We start from the raw sequence: 23,222 nt of genomic DNA, 5'->3' as shown, positions 1-23,222 counted from the left end.
TGAAGAGGTTTCACCTCACTTTTTTCTAACCCTCCTGGCTTTTAGCGACTTTTCCTCTGCATCTAAAAACGTGCAAAACTTCTCTTTAACTTGCAGATAGTTTCCCTTTAGCTTGTAGAAAGCTTTTTCTCCACCTGCTGCCCATTTAACTTGAAATCCCGCATTGCCTTCTTTCTCTCAAACTTCCTTTATAATGGTGTGTATTGGTGGGCCATATCTCTCCCATCCATTCCTTTTGAAAGTTTCCAAAACCCGGTCTTGTTTCTCATAACTTTAACAAAATTATTCAATTAAAGATGAGCAGGGACTTCCTTCAAGCCCAATTCTCTTGGTAGATGGATGGGGCAGCAAGGTCAAGGAAAGCTCTGCAAAACTAAGAGGGACTATCCACCGTTCTCTGTAATCCTATTCTCCGTAGACTTTCCAGTTCATAACTTGGTGTTACCTGTATGTGAAAACACACGGGTATCAGATGAAGGCAGGTGGAATTAGGCTCTTGTGGTATGATGGCCTGTTGTCTTTTTAATGAATATGTGTAAGCCAATATACAATTTCTCTTATTACAATTAGATTTCTTGGAGCTGTTCATGTTATTATGGAGAAGGAAAATACATTGGCCTATTTTTGATTTTTCTCTTAAAGCAGAAAGGCTTTTTTTGTTCGTTTGGTTTAGTTGTAAAGAAGAGGGAATTTATGATAAATTGGTTTGATTTCTCTTGTACACTGCTTCGGAACATCTCATTGTTTTAGTTGTCTAAGTAAAATGCCTCTGAACAAACAAAAAGACTTTCCAGCTCATTACTGAGGGGGGGTACCACCCAAATCTACTCCTTGAGCCTTTGTACTTCACTCCACACACTCTGCCTCAGACCACTCATCTATCTCAGGAGCTGACCCACCACACAACACCTATGCTCATAATTGCCTACTCAGCCTTTCTTGGCATCCAGGATTCACCCTTAACTTCCGCTGCCTCTTGGATAGTTGCTTTGGATATTTCTTTCATCAAAGAAATTTCCTTTCGTTGAGGAAATAATACAAAAATTTACTTCAGGGTTTAAAACGAGAACTTCATTTGTTCAAGTGCTGTGCTATAAAATTCCTACGTTGCTGATAAACAAAACGGCTTTATGATTCAATCAACTAAACAGGTGCTTGGATAGTTAACTAATTAGGATGAGATGAATACCTTGCGTAAAATTACATTTTACTCTGTTTTAATGGGGAAAAAATATCTGGAGTGTTTTCTTGCTGTTCAATGTAGAATCAGGGAGTCCTCTGTCAAACTATTTTACTGTAGAACCTATATCTATCCATCTGAAATTAAACTTAGGCTCCAAGGCTTCTATTAACTCCAAAAGGTTATGTCGTATTTGAGAGAATCATATGGCATATGAGAATTACACAGCCCTGTGGTAGGTCATAAATTGTCTTATTATTGTTTATTTAAGTTATAACTCATATTGTGCCTACTGGGGTTCTAAAAATGTTAATTTCTTTTCCTAGAATTCCTTGATTTTCCAAAACAATGATATCTCAGTGTGATTTGTTATTTAAAACAGCAGCTCTATCTGTTGTTACACAGATTGAAAATGCTTCTGATCATCTTGAAACCAGTCTAGTAAGACTAATAGTGCAGAAACGTGGTTTGTCTCCTGCTCAAGAACTTTAAATAGTCTCCTACTGTTTATATCATCAAATCCAAATTACTTTGCCAGGTGTTTGGCACTCTCCTCTTGTTTCATGTTAGTTCCTACTCTGTCCCACAAATTGCCCTTTTTAGTCAGGCTGACTTATCATATCTACCTTAGGCCATGTTTGAATGCATACAAATGTCTTTGTTCACCCTGTTCTCTCTTCCTATCTCCTTCAAGTTTCTGATTTCAACAAGCAAACAAGTAATTACCTGCTTTAAGGTAGTGGAGTATATTAGATAAGCTCATATGGCCCTATGCAAATCTAAGTTCTCTTATTATTTTCATAATTATACAGTTTTAATTGTTATAATCTGAGCATATTAATTGGGTGAAGGTAAGTAAGCAACTGCCTGGAAAGAAATTAGCTACTTCCTGTGTTCTGTAATTATAAACCTCAATTTGTTTGATGATGGTCAAGATCATGAATCTGTATGGGTTTAGACCTAACCTAAAGAGAAGAGAAATGACTTACTTTGCTTCTGGTTTGACTAAACAGAAAGGGTATAATATCTGATAAGGAACTCTTTTTCACCTAGAAAATTAAACAAAAGCATAACTAAGAAGAAACATCCAAATTTCTGTAATAAGAGAGTATTCTGGGGCCAGTAGTTCTCAGAGCAAGGTCCCTGGAACAGCAGCAACAAGCATCCCATGGGAATTGTAATTTCCCAGGCTACGTTCCCAACCCACTGAATCAGAAACTCCAGAGGTTTAAGCATCTGTTTTAACAAGTCCTCTAGGGCTTGCTTGAGAACCGCTGCTCAAAGTCCATGGGAGTGCAGCATTGAGTTAAATACTGGAATGATCTGGTGAGTTTTAAAGAAATACTATTGTTCAGGCTCACCACAAATCAATTAAATAATGTCTTGGAGTAGGGCCTGGGTGATTCTCATTAGTAGCCAAGTCTGAGAACCACTCTTCTAGGTTCTTCAAAAAAATTTTAATGTTTATTTATTTTTGAGAGAGAGAGAGCACAAGCAGGGGAGGGGCAGAGAGAGAGGGTGACAGAGGATCAAAGCAGGCTACGCACTGACAGCAGATTAGCCTGATGCAGGTTTTGAACTATGAACCACAAGATCATGACCTGAGTCGAAGTCAGACGCTTAACCAATTGAGCCACCCAGGCACCCCTAGTTTCCTCAAATTTTTGTGTGAAATAAAATCATCACCTATTAAATTGTCACAGCCCCAGAATACTACCAGGGCATGTTTGTGCGTGTGTGTGTGTGTGTGTGTGTGTGTGTGTGTGTGTGTGTTTGAAGAGAGGGTAGGGAGAAAATATGAAGCTGAGCATTTTTTATTATTCCAAGTGCAAATATGAGGTGCCTTTAATGTTTCCATGTGCTGGCTGAAATTTGACTCATCAGATTTAAATTTCTTTATGGACTAGCCCAAGAAAATGGTCATTGTGTTAGGCAACTTGGCAAGGTTTCTGATAATGTGGCTTCAAAATGATCTGTTATTACAGAGGACATATAACCTCACTATAAAGTTTTTTGTAATTATGACTTCACACAGAAACCACAATGCTGAAATTTGAGAAAGTATCAAACATCTATCTGTGTTTTCTGTTCTAGGTCACTAAACAGGTAATCTCACTAAAAGGACAGAATAGCTTTAGTTTGAAATTTAAAAAGCTTCCTTTAAAAATACTTTTAACAGGGCACTTGGGTGGCTCAGGGGGTTAAGTCTCCAACTCTTGATTTTGGCTCAAGTCACAATCTCAGGGATCCTGAGATTGAGCCCCATGTTGGGTTTTTGCTGACAGCGGGGAGCCTGCTTGGTATCTCTCTCCCCTTTCCCTGCCCCTCCCCTGTTTGGGTGCACACACTTGCTCTCTCTCTCAAAATAAATAAACAAACTTAAAAAATACTTTTAAAAAATGTTTATTTTTGAGAGAGCGCAAACAGGACAGAGGATCCAAAGCAGGCTCTGCACTGAAAGCAGCAAGCCTGATGTGGGGATTGAACTCATGAACCATGAGATCACGACCTGAGCCAAAGTCAGATGCCCAACTGACTGAGACACCCAGGTGCCCCTAAAAAAATACTTTTAACATAATAGGCTTAGGAACCATCTGAGAACTGGATCATTGGGAAAGTAATATGGCCTGAGCCTGGTGTAGATGATTATATGGTCCTAACAGCCCAAGCCACATAACTCTGTTTCACAGAGTCCCAATCCCAGCATGTGTCCCTCAAGAAAGAGTTGATTGGCCGTACAGGACAGAAATGTGTAATTAGCATCACTTAACCTGAGGTTTCTCAATCTAAGCACTACTGACATGTTGGGCCAGGTAACTCTCTGTTGTGTGAGCCTGTCCTGTGCACTGCCAGCTGTTTAGCAGCTACCCTTACTCTTCCCACTTGACACCAGCAGCACCATCCTCTCTAGTTATGGCAACCAAAGATTCCTGCAGACATCCCCCAATATCTCCTGGGGGGCAAAATCTCCCAGGTTGAGAATCAGTGATTTAATTTAATGTATCTTAATTGCATATGATCACAGAATAATTGTTTTTTACCATCTACCTATTAATACCACTTATATATAATGGTCCTAGAAATACACATTAGGCAACATTTAGGTAGAAGAAATTTTGTGTCTTCTTTCTTGGCTTTATAGACCCTAAAAATGCTTGGTATTTGGGAAGGGCTCTGCCATACATTCTGATTTATCCACTCACTAAATTTATCCACTCACTAAATGGTTTGAAAATCGACATTGCACAGACGATGAAATCATAGAATTGAAAGATGGGAACATCAGATATAATTCTGAATTTCTACTTGCAAATCACGAAACAATATCAAATAGCAAAGTCCTTCATATATCTGTGCCTCAATTTCCTCACCTTTCAACTATAGAGAATGCCCTTCTAAGGAGGTTCTTTTGAGGACAAAATAATATTAATGTACAGAAAGCACACAGTTCAGCCTAGCACAGCATGTGTGACGCAAGTGACAGGAAAAGCTGTCATTATTAGAATGAGTTTATTAGGCACAGTGTATGAGAGGCTGGGTGCTAAAGCCCAACTACTTGGGTTTGAATTCCAGCCCCACAGTTCACTACACTAGCTGGTCAAACTTGGCCAACTCTGCCTCAGTTTCATCATTTGTAAAATGAATCTATTCATACTGGCTACCTTACAGAGTTGCTATGAAGATTAAATTAATTAATACATATGAAGAACTTGGAACAGTGTTTGGCACATGCTAAGAGTTGGTGTTTGTAGTATTGTGTAACAGTATTCACCTTTGTAAAAGTCTGGTTACCGCTATGAGTTTATAGAAGTATCCTTATCAATGTGATCAAGTGTATATATGTTTCAATGACCAAAACAAAAAAAAAGCAAAATATGGACACATAGAAGTGGGATGAGAGGTTCTATAGAAATGGGAGAAAAGTCCACATTTGTCAAACACCAACAATGGCTCCTTATATTTAAGCATGAAAAAGAAAGACTTACATATTGCTCCACCAGGCAATCTTCTAAGCTTCAACTAAATGTTCAGGTTAATAAAACTTTCATAAACTATATTTGGAACCCTTCTACTTAGGAAGAGCATAGGGCAGGAACTACTTCTCGCCATCAGGGCAGCATCAGACTTCACTCTTCCATGGGACTGCTTGTAGGAATCTATCAGCCACCCAGGAGCTACCCTCTCCCTAGATGACAACTCAGAGGCAAGGAGATGAGATCCACACTGGGTGGGTATGGAAACCACCCTGGCTTAAAAGCCTTATTACCACATGAGCCAGTTTGTCTTGCAATAACTCTGTAAGCATAGATTTCAGGCTTCCTGATAGAGGCATGCCCAGAAAAAGAGTTGCTGCACCATGGTAAGTCCAAAGCTATGGCTCCCCATCAGTTATTTAGAATTCATTTTCAGTCTCCCCCAGTGCAGATATCATTCACAAATCAGGGGTCATTTTTATCATAAGCAATGTTGCCTAAAAGTAACTGACTTCTACTCTTATCAGGATACAGGGAAACAGAGTTTCAGAGTTAACCAAGCAAGATCAGATTCTCATGCAGAGAAAATTGTCCTACAGTCCTCTAGAACAATGCTTCCTAAACTTCCGTGTTCTAACAAATCCACACAATGGTGACATTTTGAAAGGCACCCTGGTGAAGGCATTAATTCTGATTTCTTTCTATTGTAACAAGAAAAACAACACACAAGGTATCCAGGGAAATATTCAGTACTGAATTTGATAAAACTTCCAAATAAAGCCTAGCTCATAAGCCACAGCAGTGACCATAACTGTTTGGAAGTAGCCACCTGCATTTCTAATCAAGACATGATGAATGGTCTGTTCAAATTCTTGACAACCACCACTACCGAGAAACTTTGTTTATAGAAATAGTAGACAACAAATAGCAGATGATTTATTGCTTTGTCTCTTATGGATGGAAACTCCCTTTTCCATTAACCAGAATTTGGATAATTTGTTCTCTTGAAATTGTGAACCAAAGGTACCACCATTCTTCACTTTTAATAGTTTTCCCTTTTTCCCCTTTGATAAATGCAGTGTTGAAATTTCTTGTGAAATGCAAACTGATTTAAAATCCAAACATTTCAAGTATTTCAGAAACAATGGTAAGCTTTCTCTGAAACACAGACAGATGTTACTCTGGCTGAATTTTTCTTTAGGTTTAAATCCATTACAATCACTAAAAATCACTAGAGACCCATTTCCAATATCATTTTCCCAAAGCTGAATTCAAAGAGTGGTATTCTAAACTGAGAGATTTCCCCCTAAGATCAGGAACACAACAGGGATGTCCACTCTCGCCACTGTTATTCAACATAGTATTGGAAGTCTTAGCCTCAGCAATCAGACAACACAAAGGAATGAAAGGCATCCAAATTGGCCAGGAGGAAGTCAAACTTTCACTCTTCACAGATGATATGATACTGTATATGGAAAACCCAAAAGATTCCACCAAAAAACTGCTAGAACTGATCCATGAATTCAGCAAAGTTGCAGGATACAAAATCAATGCACAGAAATCAATTGCATTCCTATACACCAATAATGAAGCAACAGAAAGAAAAATCAAAGATTGATCCCATTTACAGTTGCACCAAAAATCATAAAATACCTAGGAATAAACCTAATCAAAGAGGTGAAAAATCTATACACTGAAACTATAGAAAGCTTATGAAAGAAATTGAAGAAGACACAAAAAAGTGGAAAAACATTCCATGATCCTGGATTAGAACAAACATCGTTAAAATGTTGATACAACCCAAAGCAATCTATATATTCAATGCAATCCCTATCAAAATAACACCACATTCTTCACAGAGCTAGAACAAACAATCCTAACATTTGTATGGGACCAGAAAAGACCCTGAATGGACAAAGGAATCTTGAAAAAGAAAACCAAAGCTGGAGGCATCACAATCCCAGACTTCAAGACATATTACAAAGCTGTTATCCAGACAGTATGGTACTGGCACAAAAACAGACACTCAGATCAATGGAACAGAATAGAGAACCCAGAAATGGACCCACAAACATATGGCCAGCTAATCTTTGACAAAGCAGGAAAGAATATCTTCAAGTGGTGCTGGGGAAACTGGACTGCAACATGCGGAAAAATGAACCTGGAACACTTTCTTACATCATACACACACAAAAAAAAAAAACCTCAAAAAGAGTGAAAGACTTAAACAAGACAGGAAGCCATCAAAATCCTCAAGGAGAAAGGAGGCAAAACCTCTCTGACCTCAGCCACAGCAACTTCTTAGTCAACACGTCTCTGGAGGCAAGGGAAACAAAAGCAAAAATGAACTACTGGGACCTCAACAAAATACAAATCTTCTGCAAAGCAAAGGAAACAATTAGCAAAACTAAAAGGCAAGCAACAGAATGGGAGAAGATATTTGCAAATAACCTATAAGATAAAGGGTTAGTATCCAAAATCTATAAAGAACTTATCAAACTGAACACCCAAAAAACAAATAATCCAGTGAAGAAATGAGCAAAAGACGAATAGATGTTTCTCCAAAGAAGACATCCAGATGGCCACCGACACATGAAAAAATGCTCAGCTTCACTCATCATCAGGGAAAGACAAATCAAAACTGCTATGAGATACCACCTCACACTTATCATAATGGCTAATATTAACAACTCAGGCAACAACAAGTGTTGGCAAGGATGCGGAGAAAGACGATCTCTTTTGCACTGCTGGTAGGAATGCAAAACTAGTACAGCCACTCCGGAAAACAGTATGGAGCTTCCTCAAAAAATTAAAAATAGAACTACCCTACGACCCAGCAATTGCACTACTAGGTATTTATCCAAGGGATATAGGTATGCTATTTTGAAGGAGCACATGTACCCCAATGTTTATAGCAGTACTATCAACAGTAGCCAAAGTATGGAAGGAGCCCAAATGTCCATCGATGGATGAATGGATAAAGAAGATGTGGTATATATATACAATGGAGTATCACTCAGCAATCAAAAAGAATGAAATCTTGCTTTTGCAACTACGTGGATGGAACTAGAGGGTATCATGCTAAGTGAAATTAGTCAGAGAAAGACAAATATCATATGACTTCACTCCTATGAGGACTTTAAGACACAGAACAGATGAACACAAGGGAAGGGAAGCAAAACAATATAAAAACAGGGAGGGGGAAAAACATAAGAGACTCTTAAATATAGAGAACAAACAGAACAAACAGTAACCACTGGAGGGGTTGTGTGTGTGGGGGGGATGGGCTAATGGGTAAGGGGCATTAAGGAATCTACTCCTGAAATCATTGTTGCACTATATGATAACTAACTTGGATATCAATTTAAAAAAAAGGACACTTCTCCAAAGAAGACATCCAGATAGCTAACAGACACATGAAAAAATGCTCAACTCACTCATCATCAGGGAAATACAAATCAAAACCACAATGAGATACCACCTCACACCTGTCAATGTAGAATGGCTAACATTAACAACTCAGGCAACAACAGATGTTGGCGAGTATGTGGAGAAAGAGGATCCCTTTTGCACTGCTGGGGGAAATGCAAGCTGGTGCAGCCACTCTGGAAAACAGTATAAAGGTTCCCCCCAAAATTAAAAATAGAACTACCCTACGACCCAGCAATTGCACTACTAGGTATTTATCCAAGGGATACAGGTATGCTGTTTTGAAGGGGCACATGTACCCCAATGTTTATAGCAGCACTATCAACAGTAGCCAAAGTATGGAAAGAGCCCAAATGTCCATCGATGGATGAATGGGTAAAGAAGATGTGGTATATACATACAACGGAGTATTACTCAGCAATCAAAAAGAATGAAATCTTGCCATTTGCAACTACGTAGATGGAACTAGAGGGTATTATGCTAAGCAAAATTAGAGAAGGACGAATATATGACTTTACTCATATGAGGACTTTAAGATACAAAAGAGGTGAACATAAGGGAAGGGAAGCAAAAATAATATAAAAACAAGGAGGTGGAGAAAACATAAGAGACTCTTGAAAATGGAGAACAAACAGGGTTGCTGGAGGGGTTGTGGGAGGGGGGATGGGCTAAATGGGTAAGGAGCATTAAGGAATCTATTCCTGAAATCATTGCTGCACTATATCCTAACTAGCTTGGATATAAATTTAAAAATAAGTTAATTAATTTTTTTAATGTTTATTTTTGAGAGAGAGACAGACTGCAAGTGGGGGAGGGGCAGAGAGAGAGAGGGGGGAGACACAGAATCTGAAGCAGGCTGCGGACTCTGAGCTGTTAATACAGAGCCTGACACGGGGCTCAAACCCACAAACCATGAGATCGTGACCTGAGCTGAGGTCCGGTGCTTAACTGACTGAGCCACCCAGGTACCCCAATAAATTAATTTTTTAAAAAGCAAAGAGTGGTATTCTGCTCACATATTTTTTGTTATGTCTTGGACTTTATTATAGTCACAGTTTTGATAATATTTGGTTTGGAATTCATAACAGCAGGGAAACATTTACATATGGGAGTTCCTTTGCAAATAAAACAATGTATTACTTGAATGCAGGATTCTCAGAATAAGCTCTAAATATGTTTTTAAGAAGTATTTCCATAATGTTTTATTTGCCTTAAATATTTCATCGCCAGTAGGATTCCACCCCCCCATGACAAAGTTCTTCCAATATTTCACTTCAGTGATTCTAAATAGTGCATTATTATCTAGAAGTTACTAATATCTATAGATGCATCAATATTCAATAAAACTCCTTTTCTGCAATAAAATTTTAATCATGTCCTGGAGTGTGTTAATCTCTCTTATCTAATCTGTTGATCTACTAGTGGCATTATTGATAGATTTCCTTTGCTTTTCTGGTAACAAATAGAATGAAAAAATTTCTACACAGGTTGGTAAAATTGCAATTCTGCCACAGTGAGTTATTCTGACATTAGATATTGTGTGTTCTTGCATGCCTAGCTTCTTAAGCTTATTGATGAGATATTAATCTAAAAACAGAATTTGGTTTCATATTTTGTACTTCAATATGCCTTAAAAAGTTCAAATCCTTTTCTGGGTATGGTGGACATCTTTTGGTAAGGTGTTGATATAGCTTGCTTGTAACTACTGATTCATTTGATAACATTTCCATACAAATGAGATATTTAGGCAAAGGACTGGAACGTTACTGTGATTCACAAATCCAAGTGTGAGATGTTTTTAATTATGTTGCCTAATTTCTAATCTTTTTCCTTGTTTTAAATTTAAATTTGTTTTAAATTCAAGTTAGTTAATATACAGTGTAGTCTAATCTTTTTCCTTTTGACCACTGTGTTTATCTTATAGCTCTAGTAAAATTCTAGTTTTAAGAATACGCTATCAAAGAGGACACAAATAAATAGAAAGAGGGTCCATGCTCATAGATTGGGAAATTTAATATTATTAAAATGTCCACACCACTCAAATATTGTACAGATTCAGTACAATCCCTATTAAAATTCCAAATGCATTTTTCACAGAAATAGGACAAACCTCAAGAGAACCCAAATAGTCCAAGCACTCTGAGACAGAACAAAGCTGGAGACATCATGTTCCCTGATTTCAAACAATATTAGGAAGCTAAACTAATCAAACCAATATGGTATTGGCATAAAAACACACATATATATTAATGGAACAGAATAAGAAACCTAGAGATAAAAGCCTGAATATATGGTCAATTATTTTATGACAGAAGAGCCAAGAATATACAATGGGGAAAGGACAGCATGTTCAGTAAATGGTGCTGGGAAGACTGGACAGCCACATTCAAAAGAATGAAATTGGACTGCCATCTAACGTCATACACAAAAGCTAAATCAAAATAGATTAAAGACTTGAACATGAGACCTGAAACCACAAAACTCCTAGAAGAAAACATTGGTGGTAAACTCCTTGAGATTGGTCTTGGTGATGATTTTTTTGGATTTGACACCAAAAGCACAGGAAACAAAAGCTAAAATAAACAAGTGGGACTACATCAAATTAAAAAGCTTCAATACAGTGAAGGAAATCTTCAAAATAAAAAGGGAACCTACTGAATAGGAGACCATATTTGCACATCATGTATCTGGTAAGAGATTAATATTCAAAAAATATAAGGAATTCATACAACTCAATAATAAAAAACCCAAACAATCCAAATAAAAAATGGGCAGAGAATCTGCATAGATATTTTTCCAAAGAAGACATACAGATGGACAACAGGTACATAAAAATATACCCAACATCACTAATCATCAGGGGAATGCAAACCAAACCACAATGAGGTATCAATCACCTTACATCTGTCAGAATCATTATTATCAAAAAGACAAGAAATAACAAATGTCGGTGAGGATGTGGAGAAAAGGGAATCCTTGTAGACCGTTGATGGGGATGTAAATTGGTACAACGACCATGGAAAACAATATGGAGTTTCCTCAAAAAATTAAAAATAGATTTTACCATATGATCCAGCAATTCCACTACTTGGTATCTATACAAAGAAAACAAAAACACTAGTTCAAAAAGATGTATGTGTCCCTATGTTCACTGCAGCATTATTTGTAATAGCCAAGATATGAAACCAACCTCAAGTGTCCATTAAATATAAAGAAGACGGTGTGTGTGTGCATGTGTGTGTGTATACCCAGCAAATGTGTACACACACACACACACACACACACACACACACACGGTAGAATACTACTCAGACATAAAAAAGAACAAAATCCTGCCATTTGCAACAACATGGATGGACCATGAGAGTATTATGCTATCTTACTGTAAGACCTAGGGCAGTTAACCATTTTGTGACTCATTGTAAAATAGAGATAATAATTGTATCTATTGTATAGTATTTTGTGAGGATTAAATGATACGACATACAAAAATAATTTGCCTAGAACAAAGTAAACACTAATGATCTTTTATGACATAAAATGTGATGATTCACTTTCATGTGCTCTCACACAAAGTGGATATATATTCCAACTCTCTAGCCAACAATCCTCCCCCATATCTCATAGCTACCCTTCAGTTACAATCATTCTTGTTCAAGGTCTTCAGTCCCAACAAAACAGGATTATTTTGTCTTGATCAGTTCTATTCTCTGTTCTCTATGCTCTTCATGATCTCCCTATTTCCTGATTCTTTACCTAGTTTCCTCTTTACTTGCCCCAAAGCTGACCAGAGTCACTACTATGCCCCCTTGCTGGGCAAAATAATCTGCAGCATATAGTTGTGTACTTATTCAGATTGATATTCCAACATATTTAGACATCTCCTTGAAGCTTATTCCTGACAAAATCATTATACCTAACATATAGCACTAAGTTGATATTTTAGAATAAACTTGATAAACAGAACTATTTTCTCACCAAGAGGGATCATGGTAGAGAGATAATCATTGTAGAACTTCACATCTGACGTATTTTACGACACTTGAAAACTATGCAAAGACATATTTTATCACATTACTATTAAAAGGAGTTTAGTATATAACATGTCCTCATGTCACTGACCCAGTATTTATAACTAGTTTTAACTTTCAATTTAGCTGCTACCAAGTTTGTGCTACCCAAATGACTATCTTTTCATTAGGTTTATAATATCTGGAGTTCAGACTAGGGAGGAAAAATTAATATCAACCCCAAAATGTAATAAAATAAACCAGGATTCCAACTCTATCTTCTTCTTTTTTTTAAATGCTTATTTATTTTTTGAGAGAGAGAGGGAGACAGAGGATGAGCAGGGGAGGGGCAGAGAGAGAGGGAGACGCAGGATCTGAAGCAGGCTCCAGACTGAGCTCTCAGCACAGAGCCCCACATGGGCCTCGGACCCACAAACCATGAGATCATGACCTGAGCCAAAGTTGGACACTTAACCAACTGAGCCTCCCAGGCACTACCGCCCCCCCAAACTCTATCTTCTTAAATGAGCACTTGCATATTATCATCAAGCATCACTACTATCAGTTCAAAAAAGTATAAAATATCAACTCAATTCCCCAAGTAGAAGTGCTCCTTAGTCTAGATATACAATTTATCTCCTGATTTGGACAAAAGCAGTTTCCATATTCATCTTTAATAGAAAATCATTTTACATTTGGCAAACTTTGACTCTTCTCATAGTGGGGAATGAATATCACAAATGGCACTTCTTGATATCTGGGTAATTACATGATTTTTTTAAAAAAAATTTATTTGTTCATTCTGAGAGAGAGTGAGCATGAGTGGGGGAGGGGCAAAGAGAGAGGAAGACAGAAAATCCCAAGCAGGCTCTGCACAGGGCTCGAAGTCACCAACTGTGAGATCATGACCTGAGCTGAAATCAAGATTTGGAGGCGTGGGGCGCCTGGGTGGCTCAGTCAGTTAAGTGTCCAACTTTGGCTCAGGTCATGATCTCACAGTTCGTGGGTTCGAGGCCCGCGTTGGCTCTGTGCTGAGAGCTCAGAGCCTGGAGCCTGCTTCAGATTCTGTGTCTCCCTCTCTTTCTGTCCCTCTGCCACTTGTGCTCTGTCTCTCGTTTTCAAAAATAAATACACATTTAAAAAAAATTTTAAAAAGTAGTAAGGCAGTGGTGGGAATGACAATACTATTAAAGGGATTATTTTCTTTTACATCAAAGGTCTTTAAATTCTATTCTATATTAATTCTCCCATCTTAAAAAAGAAAAAAAAAACCTCACTAGACCCCAATTCTCCTTTCATCTATCACCTCACTTCTTTCATATCTTTGGCATCCCCAAATTAGTAGGTCCAAACCCAAACTCTTTTTTTTTTTCTCCAATAAATCTGTTCCATTCAGTTTTCTGTGTCTCAGATACAAGGAACTCTAATCTTCCTCTTGAGCCCAGTCAACTGGATCATTAAAGTCATCCAGGACTCCTCTCTGGTTTTCCACCTTGCATACAGTCCATAAAAACATCCTGTTGGCTTGACCTTCAACTTATTTCCAGAATTCGACCCACTTCTCATCACCTCCCCCTGGTTCATCTCTTACCTGAATTATTACAGCCTTCTAATTGGTCTTCCTTTTCAACTCTTGCTTTTGAGAAGCAAGAAGAAGTATTCTCTACACAGCAACCAGAGCCGTCCCTTTCAAAATGTAACTCAGATCATGACACTTCTCTGCTTGAAGTCTATCCATGGGTCTCCACTTTTCTCAAAGTAAAACTTAATGTTCATAGGATGACTGTCAAGGCCCTTCATGGTCTGTTTTCTAGCTCTCATTCACTCTCCTACAGTCTTTGCTTCTTGAACATGCCAGGTATGCTCCTGCCTTGGGGCATTTGTATTCACTTTTCTGCAGTCTGGAATGCTTCTTTCTTCTCTCTGTCAGTACATCATTGACTCCTTCTCCTTCCAGTCCTTATTCAAATAGCCGCTTGTCAATGAGGCCTACCCTGACCATCCCAGCTAATTCACAACTTCTTCCCCAGAACTCCTAATCTCCTTCGCTCTGCTCTAGTTTTTTTGTAAAACTTATCACCGTCCAGCATTCTCTGTAATTTACTCAGATGTTGTGTTTGTTACTGTCTCCCTCTACTAAGATGCAAGCTCCACGAGGACAGCAATTTTGATCTGGGTGGCTCACTAACATCTCTCTAGCACCTAGAACAGTTCATGCTATAGAGTTGGGTGCTCAATACATTTTGTTGAATGATTGGATTTTTATAGGCATATTTGTTCTTTCTATAAATTATATCTCATTCTAATTAAGCTCTTTCAGGATTTATAATAAATCTATCATTTAAAAATGTTATTCTTCTCTCCCTCTCAATCCTAGAAGGAGTGCTGTCTTCAGTGTTACCCGACTCAGTCAAAACTACAGGGCTGAGTAAGGGAGAAGAAGATAATTCCTAGGAGTTCCTTTTATCTTCCTACACAGCAGAGAATGGGAAGGTAGCTCCAAGAACTTGGTGGTAAAGCTAAACTACTATCAGCTACCAGGAAAGACCGTCTCAACAACAATTGTCAACTCAACCAAACAACAATGGAGGAAAGCCAGTATCAACTTTAAGTTCTGCTACCTGTTGTGCTGAACTTTAAAGCAATTCACAGACCCGCATTTGTACAACTCGTCTAATTATTTTAACAACAAATGTGTGCTTAGAAATAATAGACAGTCTATGTGAATGTATTTGTTATTAATCTATATAAATACCTTAAGTTATCAAGCTCCTTTTATTTAAAAAAAAAATCCTTATTCCCACTCTACTAAGGAAAGTTGAAAGAACATGTAACACAAATCATGCACCTACTTTTTACGCATTGCCTTCTTTTCTCAGCAATCACAAGATATCAAAATTATCTTTGTAATACTGATTAAAAATATATGGCATTACATAATACACACATAGAAGAGGCACAAAAGTGTTCTACTCTATAAAATGTTGTCTATTAGTAAAAGAAAGCTAAAGGGAAATAATAAAATTATTGTGATTACGATTCATTTGTCATTGGATGATAACCAAAATTATATTTTATACTTACCATTTATACCCAATCAATTATGGATAACATTTGCGATCTTATTTGAAGCTTTTACTGTTTAATACATTGCTTCATAAAAGAGAACTCACTTGAGATTATATGTATCATATTCAGTGGAAGACCTTGGCACTGCAGGGATCATATAAAGAAATCCGAGGTGTTCATTTTCACGTATTATTTTAATGATTTGCAAAGGATTACGAACGTTGGCTTTAACGACTTCTTCCCGATCATGGAAAAAGTACTTAGGGTACGCTGAGGAACTGGTCCCATAGAGACCTCTTCTTCCAATACTGGTACGTGACAGTTTAGGAGGAGAGGGAGAGAACATCTCAGCTGAGGGCTGCTGGATCAAAACAAAGCCAATTTTTAAAATGATGAGTTTTTGCAAAACAAAACCAAAAGACATGACTAAAAAAACATGATAAAATATTAACCTCAAGCACTAATTACTGAAGTTCCTGAGATGTCTAGTGCTCAAAGGCAAGTATTAAAAAAAATTTTTTTTTTTTAACTTGAGAGACAGAACATGCACTTAGGGGAGGGACAGAGGGAGGGAGGAAGAGAGAGAGAGAATCCTAGGCAGGCTTCATGTTCAGCTTTCAGCCTATGTGGCACTCCGGCTAAGCCACCCACGCGCCCCAATCATTTTTGAACTGAAAAACTTCAAACTATTGTAAGGAGTGACATATTCCTTCCAAGTACTCCTTATCCAGGTGTCCATCCCCTTTCCCAAACCCCCAACATCAGCTCTCACTGATGCCTTCTTTCCTTTAAGTCAAGTGTTTATTACATCAAAATGCCACTACTTCTCTGGTGTTCTTGGGAGTCCACTTTTCCTGCTCATTTGTTTAGTGTCTATCTTGACCGTGGCCTCTCCCCTTAACCTCCTCACCTAGTTCTGACAACCTTAATGCTTTTCAGTGTGTGAATTCTTAGACAGCTGTCATCATAGCTCATAATAAAATACTTTTGAGTAAATGTAAGGGGTGGTTACACTGAGCATTGGGGGATCACTATGTAATAATACCCTTGGAGACGTATACATGTTACAAATTCATAATTGCCAGTTCTGTAGACCAGTGTTTCTCACATTTAAATGTGAGTGTGAATTATCTAGGTGTCCTGTTAAAGTGCAGCTTCTGTCAAGTCTGGGGTGGAGCCTGTGATCCTGCATTTCTAACCTGTGGATACTGCAGACCACCACTGGAGCATCAAGGCTAAGTCCCCACCATGTTCACACACTTGAGCTTTGTTCTAACCCCCCAGCTCCCCTGTCTGTACTCTCAGTGCCGCTCACACTCCTTTGTTCCTCCACAACAAACCTTGGGGCAGCATCACACACACCCTCTCCTCCTGTGGGGGAGGGTGGTAACTGTCATCACCTTGTCTCTCTGACAGTGGAGGGGCAACTGGCACTAAGACACAAGAATCCCCATCGCAGACCTGCTTTGTTGAATAGCCGATGCAAATATATAAATGATATCTTTATTGCCTGTTAGCATAACTAACAGAGGCTGCCATTTCTCCGAGAGATTGATTACCACAAGCTCTACGGAACAACGTCTTCAGAACGTTTGCATTCACAGATGTCATCATTTTCCATCTCTTGATTAAATATACCCTGTTGAATAGGAGTTTGAGATGAAAATCCTGGAAAGTTTAGAGCTGAAGGAAATACATCTTTGAATTCAAAAGATAAAATGTGCTTCTTTCACTTATTGGCCAGAGACAGCAGCAACCACACTGTTTTCTTATGTAAAAGAATAGGCCAGGGGCACCTGCCTGGCTCAGTCCTTGAGCTTTAACCCTTGATTTCAGCTCTGGTCATGATCCCAGGGTTGAGGGATTGAGCCCCATGGTGGGCTCTGCTCTGAGCATCAGCCTGGGATTCTCTCTCCCTCTCGCTCTCTCCCTCCCACATGCATGTGCTCTCTCACTCTCACTCTCTCTAACAACAACAACAAAAGGCCCAAGGAGAAAATACACATTGCCTTGTCCCAATGTTTCAACAAGGGCTATAGTCAACTTTAATATTTTTATGAGAGTGGAGTATCAATATTTTACAGAAAATGCATGTATTTTCTTTATTATATCCTTCAAGAAGTTTTACTGCCTTCTAAGTACAAGATTTCTTCAACAATAGGCCTATATGTTTTCAGCTGCATACTTATTTCCAATTATGTAGCTCAATGTGAAAATGTGATTCAATTTAAGTAGCCACATAAGTTCAGATTTTGTGGGGGAAAGGGAACAAAAGAAGCATTTATTCATAAAGTGTAGAACACTTGTAGTGCTCTCCATGATGGATGTTTAGTCCAATTTGATAAGGCAATCTTCCTTAATTACTAGAAGCAACGCCTCCAACTGCCTTCTTTTATCTCTCAGGGAATCCTCACTGGTGCATTTCCATTCTAAGCTCCTTCTGAGAAATCAATACCCATCCCCCCCTCCCACCACCAAAATGACCCTCTTATCAGAATAATACCTTCTCATTTTATATGGAATATTTCCTTTCTTCCATATTTTCCCTTCAACCCCTGGCTCTTATTTGAATTCTTCACTTAGTTACAGCTACAACCACGCATAACACACAATTTAACATCCCCTTTCATCCTCCTCCCTTCATCCTAGATGTGCACAATTTCATTCTTCTTCTTTAAATTCAAGGTCATGATGCCCACTTTATACCAAATAAACTAACTTATGGGCAATCAGTTCTTTCTTGGCTCTACTTAAGATAGCCTGTTCTCCTTTCCTACTTCACAGAAACCAAATTAGTTGAGGGTTTATAATTTTATATAACTAATCATGTGATGTTCTTTCAGGGTGATCTCACCGACACCCACAGTGAGCCTCTTCCAGCCGGCTTCTCAAGCCCACCACTCTCCCACCTCCTCTGCCTTACTAACTTTCCATTCACTCTTCCAAGCTTATTAGTGCCATTCCCTATGGTAGCTTTTCCTCCACTGACCATCCCTCTCACCACCAGGTGCAAGCTTTCCCTCCTGTTCAGTTCTCCAGGATTTTGTAGCTTAAATGACCAACCAGAGTTTTTATCACAACCCCCTGAGCTGGAGCATTCACTTGTCCACATACCCACCCAAAGATTCTGAAATCCTTGAGGATGAAGGCTGTCTTCATCTCTTCCTTTCTACCACTCTAGCCCAAAGCCTGAAACATAACTGACACTGAAATGTTCAACAAGTCTAGAAGGATCCTCTCAATAAAAAGCTCAGAGAATTCTCGGGTCTGTTGGCATTTTTACTGTGAGTGTGTCCACATTTTTTCCCACTTCTATTCCTTTGTTTAATTATCTGCAGGTATTTATAGAAAGCCATGCTCTGTTGGTTTCTCCCAGAGCTACTATTCAAGGACTCCTTGCAAGGTACCTTCCTACTCTACAACTCACCAGTTACAAAAATTGTCTTTCTAGCTGGTTCAGTTTCTGTTTTATTGCCTTTCACCAAGGTATTCAAAAGATTGTCATTTTGGGTAATAATGATGAAAATTTCATAAAAGGTAAAATAAAATTCAAAACACTATTATGTCTTCTTTTAATATGTAAGACAAGATTAGGGAACACCATATAGATGCTGGAAGTTTTCCTTTATGATTTTCCTCTACTGTCCAAATTTTCCTTGAGTAAGAACTGAGAAGTACTGTATTTCCCAAATCCATTGTGCAACCTGATAGAGAAAAATTTTGCAACTGTTCTTATGAGTTAAAAGCATGTTAGCAATGTTATAGGAAACTAAAACTAAATTGAAAGGATTAATTACTTTAATAGCATACCTGTTTTTTCTTCCTCACAGTATACTGAGGCTCAAGAAACTGAACAGATAATTTGGTAGAACTTCTTTCTTCAGTGCTTCCTGGAGGTTTTATGATTCCAGAAGAGATTAACTGAAATCGGTTCTGTTCATATATGTATTCTGGCCTCTTATGATCTTGGTAGACTTTCAGCACTGGCTTTGGGGAATAAAGAGACATGTTAATTTTTTCAGTGTTAACGAGAACTTGTCTTATTCTTACAACATGAACTTTGGACTCTACTCCTGTTGGAAATTGATCTTCCTGGAGTAACTTTCTAACCAAGTCACAATCATTGTGGTGGCTTTCACCATGGTCTGACCATGGTCTATTACAAGACTAAGACTTTTCTATTTGGTTTCTATTAATTCTGTCCTTTAATTACCAATGAATACTTTTATGGGTAAGGTTGTGACAGAAAGGCTCAGAGGCATGAGATCGCATACTCAGTAATTGTGCATTACAAATCCCACCATCCACTAAAACAGTCATTGTGGGAAGGACTGTACAATTCTCGCACTGTACCCCAAAGTCATTAATCAATTCCCATAGCCATAATTGGTTGGAGATCTAAAAGAAATTGTGGCAAAAAATAAAAGAAATTGTGGCATTATATTAGGCTAATCTAATTTCAGATTAAGGCAATAAAATCTAGCATTCAACATAATACACTAAAGCAAGGAATTCACCACAATGGCTTTAGGCTTCTAAGCATTATTTATTTATTTATTTATTTATTTTTAAAGTTTATTTATTTATTATGAGAGAGAGAGTGTGAGCGGGGGATAGGCAGAAAGAGAGAGAGGAAGAAAGAGAATACCCCAATCAGGCTCCTTGCTGCCAGCACAGAACTGATATGGGGCTCGAGCCCACAAAACTGTGAGATTATGGCCTGAGCTGAAACCAAGAGTTGGATGCGCAACCCACTGAGCAACCCAGGTGCCGCTCTAAGCAAAATGACTTTAGCATGATAGCTAATCTCTTACAACTGGAGCGAGAAAGAAAAGCTTGAGAGTAAGCATAGGAAACAGCTGTTAAATTTTCAGGTATGTGTAAATAACATTTGGTTTTGGTTAAAAATCCCTCTTGAGCCACTCACTGTAGAAAGGAAAAGACTATAGAGATGGGGGCAGGAGGATCTCTTCTATATCAATGTGGAAAATCAACACAGACCAGAATCACAAGGTAAGAAGGGGAGAAAAGCTTCTGCACAGCAAATGAAACCATAAACAAAATGAAAAGGCAATCTACCAAGTGGGAGAAAATATGTGCAAATTATACGGTGATAGGGGGTTAAGTACCAAAATCTATAAAGAACTCATACCACTCAATAGCAAAATCAAAACAATCCAATTAAAAGGTGGAAAGAGGATCTGTATAGACATTTTTTCCCCAAAGACATGGAGATGGCCAGAAAGTTTATGAAAAGATGCTCAACATCACTAATCATTAGAGAAGTGCAAATCAAAACCACAATGAAATATCACCTCACACTTGTCAGAATGGCTATGATCAAAAAGATAATAAACAAATGTTGGCGAGAATGTGGAGAAAAGGGAACCCCCATCAACATTTAATATCACAGTTTGTATCTTTTTATCTTGTGCATTCATAACAAAGTATTGCAGTTATAGTAATTTTTACTACTCTTGTCTTTTAGCCTTCAACTAGCTTTATAAATAAGAGATTAATCCACCACCTTTACATTAGATTATTCTGAATTTTACTATGTATTCACCTTTACCAGTGAGTTTTATACTGTCATATTTTCCTGTTACTAACTAGTACCCTTTGATTTCAGCTTAAAGAAGTCCCTTACAATTTACTTTTAAATAACAAAGTAACAAGCATACACAGAGAGAAAGAAAGCAAATATGGCAAAACACTAATAACTTTGAATCTAGGTGGATGGTGTATAAATATTCGTTTTACCATTCTTTCAACTTTTCTGTGCATTTGGAACTTTTTATAGTAAAATGTTGGGAGAAATTGATTTTTTCAAATAAAGTGGCAAAAATACAAAAAGTTAGATAGATTCACACAAACCCTAATAGTGATAATCTATTACTATAAAAGAGGCATTGAAAGAGTGAAGAGGGCATTGAGACTAAAATGGGATACAAAAGGTATTTGAAATGTATTTATAACATTCCTTTAAAAATAGATATTGAATCAGGGCCACCTAGGTGGCTCAATCAAGCCAACTCTTGGTTTCAGCTCAGGTCTTGATGTCACAGTTTCACTGGTACTGTGAAACCTGTTGGGATTCTCTCTCTCTCTCTCTCTCTGCCCCTCTCCCACTTGCTCTATCTCTGTCTCTCTCAAAATAAATAAATAAAGGAAAAGACAAAATAAAGAAAAATATTGAATCAAACTAAGCAAACAACATTATTAATTTGGGATACACACACTTGTTTATTATATCCCTCTTTGTGGCATTTTATATATTTGAAATTTTCATAATAATAAAATAGAAACAGAGGAAAACTTAACTATTTAGCAAAATCAGAAGCAAACCTCAATCATACATAATAATGAAATAACTGTAAAGCTAGTAGGGACAAAGTTGGATCCTCTCATTAATTACACTGGGAAAAACTGTGAATAGATCAAAGATTTAAATGTAAAATAAAATAATCTTAAAGTAATTTTTAAAGAGAAGTATCTAAGACATCACTAAATAATTTTATTTTTACAATCTTGCTAAGTGTAGGGCCTAAGTATCACATAAAACTCAGAAGACAGAAACTCAATTACATAACAATTAGGAATTAAAACAAAACTTGAAAATTTTTATAATGCTTATCACAGATAAGGGGCTTATTTCCTAATATAAGAAGAACTCAGGCAAATCAATGAGAAAAACACCAACTGCCCAATTAGAAAATAAGACATGAAGATCCATATATTCACAGAGAGAAAAATAATTCCTAAACATATGAAAAGACATTCAACCTTTTTCAAGAAGAAACTTAAATTAAAGCTACTCTGAGACAGCATTTTTCTTGTATTACTGAAGCAACATTTACTAACCAAAATTACAAACGTACATATGTTTTGAGTTGGCGACTCCATTTCTAGGACATCTGCCTACAGATGGAATCTCAAGTGTAGGAGATGGCATATGCACAAGATTATTCACTGTAACACTGTTGTCATAAAAATACTATTTTAAAAACCTAATCTATAAATTTGGGGCTTACTAAATACACTATGGTACATTCATATGGTACATTATGAGCTATAAAGCAAATTGATATAAAAGAACTTTGGGACAGATATGAAATGATCTCCAAGTTATGTATTAAATGAAGCAAGTAAGGGGCAGCAAAGTTTGTTTATTATGCTAGCTTTAGGCTTAGACAGCATAACACATCTCTGAAAGCATACACAACACACTCTTACCATTGATTGCCTCTAGAGTAGGAAGCTGAATGGATGAGGGACAGTGGTAGAAAACAGACTTTAACTGTGTAACTTCTGTACACTTTTTAAAAAAATTTTTTAAATGTTTTTATTTTTGAGACAGAGAGAGACAGAGCATGAGCAGGGGAGGGGCAGAGAGAGAGGGAGACAAAGAAACCAAAGCAGGCTCCAGGCACTGAGCTGTCAGCAGAAAGCTTGAGGCGGGGCTCGAACCCACGGACCTTGAGATCTAACCTGAGCTGAAGTCGGAAGCCTAACCGACTGAGCCACCCAGGCACCCCACTTCTGTACACTTTTAAATGAATT

At 37.7% G+C, this 23,222-nt stretch overlaps 1 protein-coding gene across 1 annotated transcript in view; it reads right to left on the bottom strand.

The window, feature by feature from the left end:
- DNAH6 (dynein axonemal heavy chain 6) overlaps positions 1-23,222 on the bottom strand; it is a 242,664-nt gene that overhangs the window by 186,185 nt on the left and 33,257 nt on the right. Inside the window, exons 3-4 of the mRNA XM_042981846.1 lie at positions 19,473-19,649; positions 15,767-16,023 (exon numbers count right to left, since the gene is read on the bottom strand). Coding sequence (XP_042837780.1) covers positions 15,767-16,023; positions 19,473-19,649 — 434 coding nt within the window. The remainder of the gene's footprint in view (positions 1-15,766; positions 16,024-19,472; positions 19,650-23,222) is intronic.

This window comes from Panthera tigris, chromosome A3, assembly GCF_018350195.1.
Source record: "Panthera tigris isolate Pti1 chromosome A3, P.tigris_Pti1_mat1.1, whole genome shotgun sequence".
Lineage (NCBI taxonomy): Eukaryota > Metazoa > Chordata > Mammalia > Carnivora > Felidae > Panthera > Panthera tigris.
Note: the sequence above shows the minus strand (reverse complement) of the source record. Positions and strands in the feature narration are given on the sequence as shown.